This window comes from Bufo gargarizans, chromosome 1 (genome assembly GCF_014858855.1).
Source record: "Bufo gargarizans isolate SCDJY-AF-19 chromosome 1, ASM1485885v1, whole genome shotgun sequence".
NCBI classification, from domain to species: domain Eukaryota; kingdom Metazoa; phylum Chordata; class Amphibia; order Anura; family Bufonidae; genus Bufo; species Bufo gargarizans.
In genome coordinates, this window is record NC_058080.1 from 723235411 (window position 1) to 723248260 (window position 12850).

The 12850-nt window shown below is 46.0% G+C and overlaps 1 protein-coding gene across 1 annotated transcript in view; it reads right to left on the reverse strand.

Annotated features, from left to right (window-relative positions):
• Nucleotides 1-12850, reverse strand: part of WDR7 (WD repeat domain 7) — a 248640-nt gene that overhangs the window by 210046 nt on the left and 25744 nt on the right. Inside the window, exons 4-5 of the mRNA XM_044283454.1 lie at nucleotides 11255-11373; nucleotides 7303-7426 (exon numbers count right to left, since the gene is read on the reverse strand). Of these exons, the coding sequence (XP_044139389.1) occupies nucleotides 7303-7426; nucleotides 11255-11373 (243 nt within the window). The remainder of the gene's footprint in view (nucleotides 1-7302; nucleotides 7427-11254; nucleotides 11374-12850) is intronic.

The following is a 12850-nucleotide window of genomic DNA, read 5'->3' on the forward strand; positions in this document are numbered from 1 at the left end:
TGAGTCCGGTGGGCTTGCGTTTATACACAGTAGTAAATCGGGGGAGGGACAGAGCAGCAGAACCAATGACAGGAGAGGGGTGCATCTCAGACACCCTATAGACACTGTAGCTAACCTGTAGTCACAGATCACAGCTCTGTCCTAATGGAGCAGGAGCTAAAAAGCTGCCGAGGAGCGAGATCTAAGGGTACTTTCACACTAGCGTTTTTCTTTTCCGGTACCGAGTTCCGTCCTAGGGGCTCTATACCGGAAAAGAACTGATCAGGCATATACCCATGCATTCTGAATGGAGAGTAATCCGTTCAGGATGCATCAGGATGTCTTCAGTTCAGTTGTTTTGACTGATCAGGCAAAAGAGAAAACCGTAGCATGCTATGGTTTTATCTCCGGCGAAAAAAAAACTGAAGACATGTCTGAATGCCGGATCCGTCATTTTTCCCTATAGTAATGTATTCAAAATACCGGATCCGTCCTCCTGGCCTGCGCATGCGCAGACTGGTAACAGTGTGAAAAAAAATATATACAAGACGGATCAGTCTGTCCGCATGACAAGCTTTTAGTCACCTCCAAATCGGCGGATCCGGCGGGCAGATCCGACGACGGAACTGCCCGCCGGAACACACTGCCGCAAGTGTGAAAGTAGCCTAAGGGAAATAAATAGGAGGTAAACATCCTCACCAAGTAAGGACTTACATTTCATATTTGAGGACATGACCAGAAAGTTACCTAAAAGGGAGTCTGTCAGCAGAAAATGCCCGGCTCAGTGCCTTGTAGGGCTAGCTCGACACCTTTCACTTAGTGATGCACAAAAATAAACTATTATTAAGCCATATGCAAAAGAGATGTTAGGTGCACAGAGGGCGGGTCCAAATCACTCTGTGCACCCTTCCTCGGCCAGCTCTGACTCTTCTTGATTGACGGGGCCAGATTTCTGCATAGTCCTCTCGCCTGGCCTTGTCAATCAAGGAGAGGGTGGAGCTGGCAGAGGAAGCAGGAGGAGTAAGGGTGCACAGAGTGATTTGGACCCGCCCTCTGTGCACCTAACATCTCTTTTGCATATGGCTTAATAATAGTTTATTTTTGCCAGAATAAAGCAAAGGTGCACAGAGTGGCCTGGGACCACCTTTGTTGCACTTAAGTGCTCTTTTGCATGTGAACTTAAATTCCTTTTTTCCAGAATGAAGGAAACTGATCACCAAGTGAAATGTATCACTACAATCAGCTGAGGTAGCCCTACGAGGCATTGTGCCTGGTTTATCAGCGAGTCTCCAGGTGACAGACCCCCTTCTAGGCCTCCTGCACACAACCGTATTTTGGTCTGTGTCTGATCCGCATTTTTTGCAGATCACACTCTGACCCATTTATTTCTATGGGTCCGCCATCCGTTCAGCAAATGATAGAACCGGTCCTATTCTTGGCCATTTAGCAGGCAGAAATAGGCTTTTTTTTTTTACAGTGGGTTTCGCGAAATTGGGGTACGCACACGGAGCGAATGTGTATAAAATGGATCCAAGATTGATATGTTTGTGTGCAGGAGGCCCTAAAGTTATTTTGGGGGATTTTTTTGAATTTAAGGGTAAAATCTATTTATGAATATTACAATCTCTGAAAAATCACATAGATATATAGGAACAGGCATTCTGAGAGAAGAAGCTCAACTAATGAATAAAGATAAAAATTATGGATATATTAATATACCTAAAGCTCGACGTCAACAGCGCTAGAAATAGGAGCACATCGCCTTTAAGACGTAATATACATTTTTAAGCTGGTACCGGCGGCATGTATTAATCACAGGCCGCGTCTCACTCCTTCAGCCCTCACTCTGCAGGATATTGCTGATTATTATTAATATTGCGGTCTCGTACAAACGGCTCGGGTCACATCCTGATCAATCCCAATAAAACAAGGCAGGTTCGGAGCTTTTTTTTTCCTTCTTTTTTTCGCCTCTTGCACTGGAACAATTTAACATGTGCATAACCGAGACTGATATTGTTGATCTCCAGGGTTTTTACAGAGGTCACTCCTTTTTATTTTATTGTAAATTCAATACAAGCTCCTAAGTGATAGCAGAGTAGAAAAGAATGCGGCCATTAAACCGGGAGGACGGCGAGAATTTGCTCTCTGGATCTTCAAAAAGATTTGAAACCGAAAGATGGAGTTGATGTTTTTTTTTTTTTTTTCTGTAAATCAGATGTAGAAATCTAATAAGAGGAGAATCTAATAAGCGGAATAATTATTTTAACTGCATTGATTGACAATCGTTATACAAGCCTCTCTCCAGTTATCACAAGCCAGGAAGGAAGGGCTCAACAACGGCGTTAAAAATTATTTTTTTTAAAATCAAGAATTGAAAGCAAAATAAAAAAGAATAAGAAAAGTCAATAAAATGAAATTCTACAATCAATGGTAAACTAAAATGTCATATACATAAAATAAAAAAAATATGGATAAAGTAGATTTGAAGGAAAATAAGAAAAAACTAAGAAAGAGAAAATTTTATTTTTTATTAAATATATAAAAATATATATATATAATTTTTTTATTATTATATATATATATATATATATATATATATATACAAACATCTTTAATATATAGGTATATGTTACTTATTTTTGCTATGATATATTATATTTTTATATATTACTATATATATATATATATATATATATATATATATATATATATATATATATAAAATTTATTTATTTATTGCTAATCTAAATGTATTAACAGAAATCCCATTTTATTACTGCAGGTGATTTAAAAAAAATTTAAACATTTATTATTATTTTTTTATTCATTTGATTATTTTCAGCTAAATCACAATTTCATCACTGATCGAGTAAAAAAAAAAAAAAAAAGTTAAATACTGAAAAGAAAATGTAAAAACAACATACATTAGATATTATCCCCCCACCCCCCTCCCTACAGTAACACAATGGCTTTAGAATAATGGTGGAATATACAGTAATCCGCTGTTAGAACATGGCCGGGGAGGGGAGGTGAATTTATAGGAAGCGAGATCTCTGCGGTGAGTGACCAGTACTGGCAGAGCTTTCCCTGCAATGCCATGACAGACAGACTGACTGCCTCACATTAATTCATTTCACACCACTGCTATCGATCAGCAGACTGCTCCCTGGTCTCTCTCCACACATTGCCTGTCTGGCTGCCTGCATCCACATCAGCACATACACACAAAGGCCGCAGCAAGATAACCTTTTATTTTCCTGTTAAAGGAACAGCAAATGTATTTTTCGTTCCATGCAAAACCACAGAAGGATTGGAGAATATTCTCTGAAGGTTTTTTTCAGCGCCTTCCTCCATAATATTTTTGGATAAATATGTAAATGTCATTGTCTATTTAGCAATTGTATGGGTTTTGTATATAAAGGGAATTGAATTTACAGCAATTCTCTCCTCTACTTCCATAAGACTGAGTTCACATTGTTTGGAGCAGATTTCGTCAGATTTGCAGCAGGCAGCGCTATTTTCTTTTTATAAAATGCCGGACATTGTGGTGGGACCCCACTTTAATTTTTAATCGCCTTTCCTGCAAATGAAAGGGGTTTTCAAGACTCCACTTAGATGTCTAGGAAAACATCTGCTGTGGATACATGACAGATTTAATACCACATCAGCAATATCTGATTGGCGGGGGTCCAAGACCCTGCACCTCTGTTCGGCAGTAGCTCTGGTGCTGGCGCTCTGGCACAGCATCATGTAGTGGATGGATCGGGTTACTGCAACACTGCTCACGTTCAAGTGAATGGGAGTCACCCTGCAATTACCAGCTCCGTTCACTACACAATGGATGGAGCTGTGTAGTTCCGGTGCTGAAGCCACTTGGGTACAGCTGATCGGTGGGGGTGCAAAGTGTTGGATCCCCGCTGATCAGATATGGATGGCCCATTGTCAGGATTGGCCATCAATATAAAAATGCTGGAAAACCCCTTTAAAAGAGTTGTCTCGTTATATAAAAATCTGGGCAGCCTCTGTGAATGGCCTGAAATAACTCATGAAGGGATATTCACCTGTTTTCTCCTCTGTTTCTTCAAGTGCTATGCTCCAGTTCTTCCGCTGCGATGTCATCTTCTTGGCTGCAGTGGTGACGTTCTGCGCACAAGTCACCGCTGCAGCCAAATCGCTGGCCTCAGCCATGCACAGGACATCCCTGCTGAGGCCATTCACTGGCTGCAGTGGCCACCTGTGTGCACAGAACTTCACCTCTGCAGCCAGAAAAACGAATAGCAGTGGTCAGGACCGGAGCGCAGAGGAGGAAGAAGCAGAGGAGAAAACAGGCGAGTATGCACTCATTTGTTATTTTAGGCCTTTTACGGGGGTTACCCAAGTTTTTATATAACTCTTTAAAGGGGTTGTCTCACCTGTGACAGTGGTGGCATATCGCTAGGATATCCCACCTCTGGGACCTGCACCTATCTACAGAACAAGCCTCCAAAAGTGACAAGAGCGCACCTCGCATATGTGCTGCATGCTCTCCATTTATTTCTATGGGAGTTCTAAAAACAGCAGAGCAAGCATGCTCGGTTATTTTCAGAAGTCTCATAAAATTGAAGGGAGGGCGCACCACGCGGGAGGGGGCGCACCACGCAGGCGCGGCCGCCACTTCACTCACTTCTATGGAACATCTGGAAATAGCCAGTGCACAGTTATTTTTGGCAGTTCCATAGAAAGGAATAGAGGGCGGCCGAGCATGTGCAGCTGTTTCTACGCCCACTCCGGGGGAACCGTTATGGAGAAAAGTGCAGGTCCCAGAGAAACCTGCTTATTAGAAGTATCCCAGAAATAAGCTGACTACAGGGATAGGAAACCCATGTGATCAGCATTGATCTGTGGAGGACAAGTTTGGCAAGTGAAGAAGAAGTTCCCTGCAGCGCCAACACAGGGCAACTGAAGTATTACAACTATTAGAATAGGCTGTCTGAGTAATGTAGGGGTCAGCAACCTTCGCCAGCTGTTGTGAAACTACAACTCCCAGCATGCTCAACTCACTTCTAGGGAAGTTCAGAGAATAGCCAAGCAGGTAAGCATGCTGGATTGCCAGACCCCTGGTGTAATGCATGGATGTGCTAGGTCCTTCAGAGAAAGGCCTCATGCACACGACAGTTTTTTTTCACGGCCCGCAAAAACGGGGTCCGTGGGTCCGTGATCCGTGACCGTTTTTTCGTCCGTGGGTCTTCCTTGATTTTTGGAGGATCCACGGACATGAAAAAAAAGTCGTTTTGGCGTCCGCCTGGCCGTGCGGAGCCAAACGGATCCGTCCTGAATTACAATGCAAGTCAATAGGGACGGATCCGTTTGAAGTTGACACAATATGGTGCCATTTCAAACGGATCCGTCCCCATTGACTTTCAATGTAAAGTCTGGAGTTCTTTTATACCATCGGATTGGAGTTTTCTCCAATCCGATGGTATATTTTAACTTGAAGCGTCCCCATCACCATGGGAACGCCTCTATGTTAGAATATACTGTCGGATATGAGCTACATCGTGAAAATCAGATCCGACAGTATATTCTAACACAGAGGCGTTCCCATGGTGATGGGGACGCTTCAGGTTAGAATATACTGAAAAACTGTGTACATGACTGCCCCCTGCTGCCTGGCAGGTGCTGCCAGGCAGCAGGGGGCAGACCCCCCCCCCCCCTGTTTTTAACTCATTGGTGGCCAGTGCGGCCGCCCCCCCCTCCCTCCCCTGTAGTTAACTCATTGGTGTCCAGTGGGCCCCCCCTCCCTCCCCTGTAGTTAACTCGTTGGTGGCCAGTGGGCCCCCCCTCCGTCCGCTATAGATAACTCATTGGTGTCCAGTGGGCCCCCCCCCCTCCGTCCGCTATAGATAACTCATTGGTGTCCAGTGGGCCCCCCCTCCCTCCGCTGTAGATAACTCGTTGGTGGCCAGTGGGCCCTCTCCCCTCCCTCCCCCTCCTAATTAAAATCGCCCCCCTATCATTGGTGGCAGTGGTGAGTACCGATCGGAGTCCCAGTGTAATCGCTGGGGCTCCGATCGGTAACCATGGCAACCGGGACGCTACTGCAGTCCCGGTTGCCATGGTAGCTTAGCAATTTGTAGAAGCTTCATACTTACCTGAAGAGCTGCGATGTCTGTGACCAGCCGGGAGCTCCTCCTACTGGTAAGTGAAAGGTCTGTGCGGCGCATTGCTTATAGCACAGACCTGTCACTTACCAGTAGGAGGAGCTCCCGGCCGGTCACAGACATCGCTGCTCTTCAGGTAAGTATGAAGCTTCTACAAATTGCTAAGCTACCATGGCAACCGGGACTGCAGTAGCGTCCCGGTTGCCATGGTTACCGATCGGAGCCCCAGCGATTACACTGGGACTCCGATCGGTACTCACCACTGCCACCAATGATAGGGGGCGATTTTAATTAGGAGGGGGAGGGAGGGGAGAGGGCCCACTGGCCACCAATGAGTTATCTATAGCGGACGGAGGGGGGGGCCCACTGGACACCAATTAGTTAACTACAGGGGAGGGAGGGGGGGCTGGCTACCAAGAAGTTAACTACAGGGGAGGGAGGGGGGGGGCGGCCGCACTGGCCACAAATGAGTTAAAAACAGGGGGGGGGGGGGTCTGCCCCCTGCTGCCTGGCAGGACCTGCCAGGCAGCAGGGGGCAGTCATGTACACAGTTTTTCAGTATATTCTAACCTGAAGCGTCCCCATCACCATGGGAACGCCTCTGTGTTAGAATATACTGTCGGATCTGAGTTTTCACGAAGTGAAAACTCACCTCTGAAAAAGCTTTTATGCAGACGGATCTTCGGATCCGTCTGTATGAAAGCAACCTACGGCCACGGATCACGGACACGGATGCCAATCTTGTGTGCATCCGTGTTCTTTCACGGACCCATTGACTTGAATGGGTCCGTGAACCGTTGTCCGTCAAAAAAATAGGGCAGGTCATATTTTTTTGACGGACAGGATACACGGATCACGGCCTCGGCTGCAAAACGGTGCATTTTCCGATTTTTCCACGGACCCATTGAAAGTCAATGGGTCTGCGAAAAAAAACGGAAAACGGCACAACGGCCACGGATGCACACAACGGTCGTGTGCATGAGGCCAAAAGAGAGAGAAGCTTTTTTCAGCTGACCTATACTATGGCTAGATGTCTCAAATTAAGGACTCCCTTCCATCTCCAATTCATCTCAGGATATTACGAGATGTAGAAAAGTCATCTATATATGTGAATATGGCCCAAAGAGAAAGTTAGACCGAGCTGTATGATTTCTCAGAAACAGAGGTATCCATATAAACTTACGTGACATGATGGTGTCCACATACTGGGGTAGATACGGTGCCCAGAAATCAATTGTCTCCTTACGTCCCGACTGCCCGATCCTTCGTAGTTCTGCCAGTAACAGTGCTTGGGCGGCTTCCCGCACCTGCAACCGGAAAACAGAGAATGAACCTTGTGTATAGTCTACGGTTATGTATAGACGCTCGATTATTAGGACCATCTACACAGGTTTATCGAGTGCGCCAGGTCACACAACTATTATAGTTAGCTACCATGACATGCAGAACTTGACATGTGCCAATCACTGGTGGCAGTGGTCCTGTGCGTCTATGCAGATTCCCCAATACGCGCGAGACATCACTGATGCAGCCTTCTAAACGAAGGTCAGGGGGACTAGATCCTTTGTTGCGGGAGCAGCGGGGGATTTTTTTAGAGCATGTCCACAGGGGCAGATTTTTCATCAATTGCAAAGCATTTTACATTAGCAGCAAAGTGGCTGAGAGGCTGTGTGAAGAGTCTGCAGCAAAAACGGACCTGCACAGGGGGGATCCTATCGGTCAGCAGATACTGGCTGACCTGTTACATGTGCACTTGGCAGCTGAAGGCATCTGTGTCGGTCCCATGTTCATATGTGGCCGCATTACTGAGAAAAATGAGGTTTTCATATATGTAAATTAGAAGATGAGGTTTTTATATATGAAAATGAGAGTCTACGAGCAATGGGGGCGTTGCCATTACACCTAGAGGCTCTGCTCTTTATGAAACTGCCAAGTCCTCTCCACTTTTGATGAACAGGACCAGGCAGTGTAAAAGTAATCACGCCTGGACCATCAAAGTGCAGAGGGCACGGCAGTTGCAGAGAGAGCAGGGCCCCTAGGTGTAATGGCAACGCCCCCGTTGCTCGTAGAGGCTCATTTGCATATATTAAAACTTCATTTTTCTCAGCCATGTGGGCACCTATGTCATAGCTACAAATCTGCTGACAGATACTTACTTATAATAAATACATTGTAATAGAATATAAAAGTTAATAATGTTTTTTCTCCTGTTGCGGAGGAGGGAGGCTTCTGCTGCAGCCGGTTGTCTTACATTCAGACAGTGGGGAGAGGAGACATGGCTGATCTCCAGGGGACACAGATGATTTCTTTATGTATTTCCTAGTTTTATATCATATGAGACAAAACAGGATGAAAGGAAATAAAAAAGCTGAAGGGAGGAAGTGCTGGGCCGTATTTTTTGTGCATTTTCTATGTTTAGTTTCTTAAAAGTACAATGTGCACAGACGAACACCGCGGGGGAGATTTATCAAAACCAGCGAGACGGAAAAATGGCTTAGTCGCCGATAGCAGCCAATCAGATTGATCCTCACATTTTCCAAAGGAGCTCTGAAAAATGTAAGGTGGAATCCGATTTCTGGGCACCGTATCTACCCTTTTGTAGGTAGAATAGGAGTGGTGATTTGTAGTTAAAACTTAACTTTTAATAATTATATATAGAATGAGGTCCCTAGGTATTTAGTTTGGATACAAAATGAGTGCTGATAACACAAGGGATACAAAAAATAATAAATTGGTGCAAGGCCGCACCTTACGTACAGAAAGGTTAGTGCACGGCGGCACCTTGAATAACCAGTGGTCCTACCGTTTTAGGCCAGGATCCTCTGGTCACTGTCGATGTTCAGATAGCATTCGATTTGCTGTGGAAAAGAGCAATTAGGGCTGGGCGGGGGTATTAGTGGGTTTGAAGGTACCTAGACAGCCCTAATATATGGGTACTATCTCGGCCCTAGCATCCTATTCACGGAGCACCCGTTCTGATAAGAACGACCCCGTCCGGAACCTTGCCCATTTGCTACTTGGCCCTATTGCGCCCTAGTGTAGCTAATCCCTACACGCATGTTTTGTATAACAGACTCATCAGGGGCATATAGGCACACGTAAAGGGGCAATGCACTGTAATAACATATAGTGTTGGTCTTAGTTTAGTGGTCAACACAGTGTGTTGAACGGGTGCTCCGTGAATAGGATGCTAGGGCCGAGATAGTACCCATATATTAGGGCTGTCTAGGTACCTTCAAACCCACTAATACCCCCGCCCAGCCCTAATTGCTCTTTTCCACAGCAAATCGAATGCTATCTGAACATCGACAGTGACCAGAGGATCCTGGCCTAAAACGGTAGGACCACTGGTTATTCAAGGTGCCGCCGTGCACTAACCTTTCTGTACGTAAGGTGCGGCCTTGCACCAATTTATTATTTTTTGTATCCCTTGTGTTATCAGCACTCATTTTGTATCCAAACTAAATACCTAGGGACCTCATTCTATATATAATTATTAAAAGTTAAGTTTTAACTACAAATCACCACTCCTATTCTACCTACAAAAGTTTATAAAAATTGGTGATTAAGTCATCAATTAAACATATAGCTCCTCCTAGCTATACCGTATCTACCCCTTGCACCAGTTTTGATGAATCTCCCCCTATACGTTGTGACTTTTCATCCGATGTCAGCAGAATACAGATGCTCGTATCAAGGGACGCACTTCAACAACATGCTGCAAATGTGGAAGCAAGAAGGAAAAGAAGAAAACAGACACAAATACAGACTGCGAAGGAGCCAATTAAAAATGATTTGTCTTGTGCTGGAGAAGATCATTTCTTGGCCCGTGGCTGATGTTCCTGTAAGACAGCGAGGAGCTGATGTCCAATTAAGCCATCAAGTGGCCAGATGGACAGGACGCTGCTCTTAGGTGCGATGTGGAGGCTATCGAGGTGTTCATCAGGTGGAGTTCCTCCAGCGCCTGGGGTTAATGGTGTGTCACTGCTAACTTCAAGAGCGCCAGCGTGATGGCAGCAGCAGACCTCTGCCCCCCCCCCCCCGGACTGAACTGCAGACTTCATCGTAATACTTCTGGCTCAATCACTTATACACCCACAGAAACATCCCGCACCAAGGATGTAAGTGATTACAATATTAGAGGAAAGGGGGGCTTTATTGGGGGAAACTGTACAATAGAAAGGAGGCTCTAGGACCCCGATGGGAGCCTCTAGCCAGGGTATAAGAAGAGATACGGCCTCCAGCCTGGATACAAGGTGAGATACGGCCTCCAGCCTGGATACAAGGTGAGATACGGCCTCCAGCCTGGATACAAGGTGAGATACGGCCCCCAGCCTGGATACAAGGTGAGATACGGCCTCCAGCCTGGATACAAGGCGAGATACGGCCTCCAGCCTGGATACAAGGCGAGATACGGCCTCTAGCCTGGATACAAGATGAGATACGGCCTCTAGCCTGGATACAAGATGAGATACGGCCTCTAGCCTGGATACAAGATGAGATACGGCCTCTAGCCTGGATACAAGATGAGATACGGCCTCTAGCCTGGATACAAGATGAGATACGGCCTCTAGCCTGGATACAAGATGAGATACGGCCTCTAGCCTGGATACAAGATGAGATACGGCCTCTAGCCTGGATACAAGATGAGATACGGCCTCTAGCCTGGATACAAGATGAGATACGGCCTCTAGCCTGAAAACAAGATGAGGTGTGAAGTTTTATTCAGCCAGATTCTGCTCCTTAAGTGCCCAGGGCGGGACTTCACTGTGAAGTGCTCTCTCTGCATTGAGCTGCTTTGCAGCCCCTCCCCTCTGCTCTGAGTGACAGCTAAAGCATCCAACCAGGAGACCACTGCAGCTGTCACTCAGAGCAGAGGGGAGGAGCTGTAAAGCAGCACAATGCAGAGAGCTGTTCACGGTGAAGCCCCGACCTGGACACTTCAGGAGCAGAATCTGGCAGACTAAAAGTTCATCTTCACACTACTCCTGACAAGAAAAGCACCACAAATTGAATGCTTGTACTGCTTTCCCCCCAGACTCTACACAGTGCTGTCAGTAGTTTAGCATGGTCAAAACTGATGACAAATTCCCTGTAAGTTCAACTTTGATGAATGTGACCTTGTCTGTTCTTACCTCTAGACACCGGTCCTGCCACCTTCTCGCCAGCATTTCTAGTAGTGGAGGTCTGAACTTTTCCAGCCCCAGTAGATCGGGCAGCATAACACAATGCATAGCTGCCAACTGGCTCCATCCTGCAGCGATAAGACAAGATGTCAGCACAGTAATAATGTCCTGTACGAATAAATCCCTGTAATAAACAGAACCAGCGTCTGGTGCTGGAGAATAGAAATGAACAAAAAAAATAAAAAAATAAAATGTAAAAAGTCTATATAGCCAATGCCACCAACATCTATCAGACCATTGGATAGCATATCTGTCATCAGGCGGGATGTACTTACTGATAGGCACATCGGTGGTTGTAACCCCTGGATACAAGCAGTGTATAATGTGATGGAAAAATGAATCCAGCCAGCAAAGGAAGCAATATGGACAATCACAATACAATAGTAAGTGCCTTGTGTTAACTTTCTCTACATAGTAAACGCCATTTCCTGGAGTAAAACATCCCCTTTAACTCTGATCCTTGTAGATTTTTAAGTATCTAAAACCAATGCATACATCGGGACCCCAATGCTCCAGCGCGACATCACAGAACAGCAGAGCTATGGTGCAAAATGGCGGATTAGAAGGGAATATGCATTTGTGCAATAATCAGACTGACTGCAGCAATCGCACTACACAGCATTTATATATATATGTTATAGATTAGATATGGAAGCATCCAACATTTAAAGGGATTTTCTGAGAGTAGAAAATTGATGGCCTACCCTTCGGATAGATTATCAATATGTGATCGGTGGGGGTCCGACACTCAGGACCCTGCCAATCAGCTGTTCAAGGAGGCAGCGACACTCGCAGTAGCGCCGCGGCCTTCCATTGCTTTCACTAGGTCAACGACGACACCTTCAACGGTCATGTGGCCTAGGCACAGTTCGACCCCATAGAAGTGAACTGGGCTGAGTTGCGATACCAAGCATAGCCGCTATACAATGTACAGCACTGTGCTTAGAGAGGGCCGCGGTACTACTACAGCTGATCGGCGGGGGTACTGGGTGTCGGACCCCCACCAACCAGATCCAGAGGATAGGTCATCAGTATTTAAATCTCAGAAAACCCCTTTATGTGCTATAAGGGCAGGCCCAAGCCACTCTGTGAGCCCGTGTTCCTCCTGCCCCAAAGGGCCCTACACACTGGCTAAGAGAGCACTTTCTGAACAGATGCCCACACCTCCATCCCAACGATGTACTGCAAGTGAATGGGGCAGAGTTGAAAACCTGGCACAGAGCTAGGCTGGAAATCTCCCGATTCTGGGACTACCATACTATTCTTTTCATTCTGGGCATCAGCTGGGGGTCAATTGTCGCCGTCCAGACACCGACGACCTATATAATGGATAGACCTTCGACGCACATCATGGGAAAACCTCTTTAACACGTCCGTGCGCAGCTTAGATCCGGGGATGCGTCTTATTACCGCGCTCTGCTGCATACCAATAACACACTCATCTCTTACTGGCAGAGCAATGCCCCGCGCAGATCTCCTCGGAGTTCTTCAGCCGGACAGTGCAGGAGAATATTAAACTCCCAACCCCTGGGGTACGTGCATACA